Source organism: Bison bison, unplaced genomic scaffold (assembly GCF_000754665.1).
Source record: "Bison bison bison isolate TAMUID 2011002044 unplaced genomic scaffold, Bison_UMD1.0 scf7180017864144, whole genome shotgun sequence".
Lineage (NCBI taxonomy): Eukaryota > Metazoa > Chordata > Mammalia > Artiodactyla > Bovidae > Bison > Bison bison.
The window spans coordinates 2,299,021-2,299,962 of NW_011494716.1; the positions used below are offsets into that span (position 1 = coordinate 2,299,021).

The window sequence follows — 942 nt, forward strand, 5'->3', positions numbered from 1 at the left end:
TGGGCTTCGGTAGCTGCAGCGTGCGGGCTGAGTAGTTCTGGCCCCCGGGCCCTAGGGCACAAGCTCAGTAGCTGTGGCACACCGGCTTAGTAGCTGTGCAGCACGTGGGAGCTTCCTGGACCAGGGATCTAACCTACGTCTCCTGTGTTGGCAGGCGGATTCTTGAGAGCCACCAGGAAAACCCTCTTTCTTTTTAAATGAGAGTCCACTGTCCAGTGTAAAACTGTTTCCTAGTGGAGAGAGAGAAGCAGAGGAGGTTTGGTTGGAGGAGGAGGGCCCTGGGCCAGCAGCCCTGCTTTGGACACTGCTCTCCTCCTGGCCCCCAGACCCCCAGGGGTGGCAGGGGCCCACCACTCAGGCTGTGCTGCCTGGGGGTCCTGGGCAGGGCGCCAGGGAAGCCTGTGTGAGAAGCTGTCTCGGAGGGCACGCTGGTGACTGGCCAGAGTTTATCCTAGACACTTTCCCAGCCTGAGGTTCCCTGGGCACAGGTTGCTGGGGGAAGGGCTGTGGTGTTTGCCGTCAGGGTGCACACCCCCCTGGGCGGGTGTTTCTGGAGGGCGCCTGGCTGGGGCCTGATGGGAGCTGCTGAGTGTGGGCCTGCTGCTCACGCCCTCGCAGGGGCTTCCCAGGCTAGGGGGCGTGGGCCAGGGCGGAGGGGTGCCCAGTGGGTGACTGAGTTTCCCCTGCCAGGCAAAGGACCTCTGAAGGACTATTACAGCCGCCTCATCTGTCAGAAGGGCTTCCGGCACATCCAGGTCTGCACCCCGTGGCTGGAGGCTGAGGACTATCCCTTGCTTCTGGGTGAGAGTGTCTGGTGGGAGGCCTGTGGGAGGAGGGAGGGCTTTACAGGGGAATCCCCAAGGGCAGCGGGCCTCCCAGGGGCTCCTTGGTAAAGAACCCGCCTGCCAGTGCAGGAGACAGAAGTTCGATCCCTGATCCAGG

The 942-nt window shown here is 63.0% G+C and overlaps 1 protein-coding gene across 1 annotated transcript in view; it reads left to right on the plus strand.

Annotated features, from left to right (window-relative positions):
• The window catches only part of ALG1 (ALG1, chitobiosyldiphosphodolichol beta-mannosyltransferase), a 14,220-nt gene that overhangs the window by 8,482 nt on the left and 4,796 nt on the right, over positions 1-942 (plus strand). The window contains exon 10 of the mRNA XM_010840439.1: positions 691-801. Within this exon, the coding sequence (XP_010838741.1) occupies positions 691-801 (111 nt within the window). The remainder of the gene's footprint in view (positions 1-690; positions 802-942) is intronic.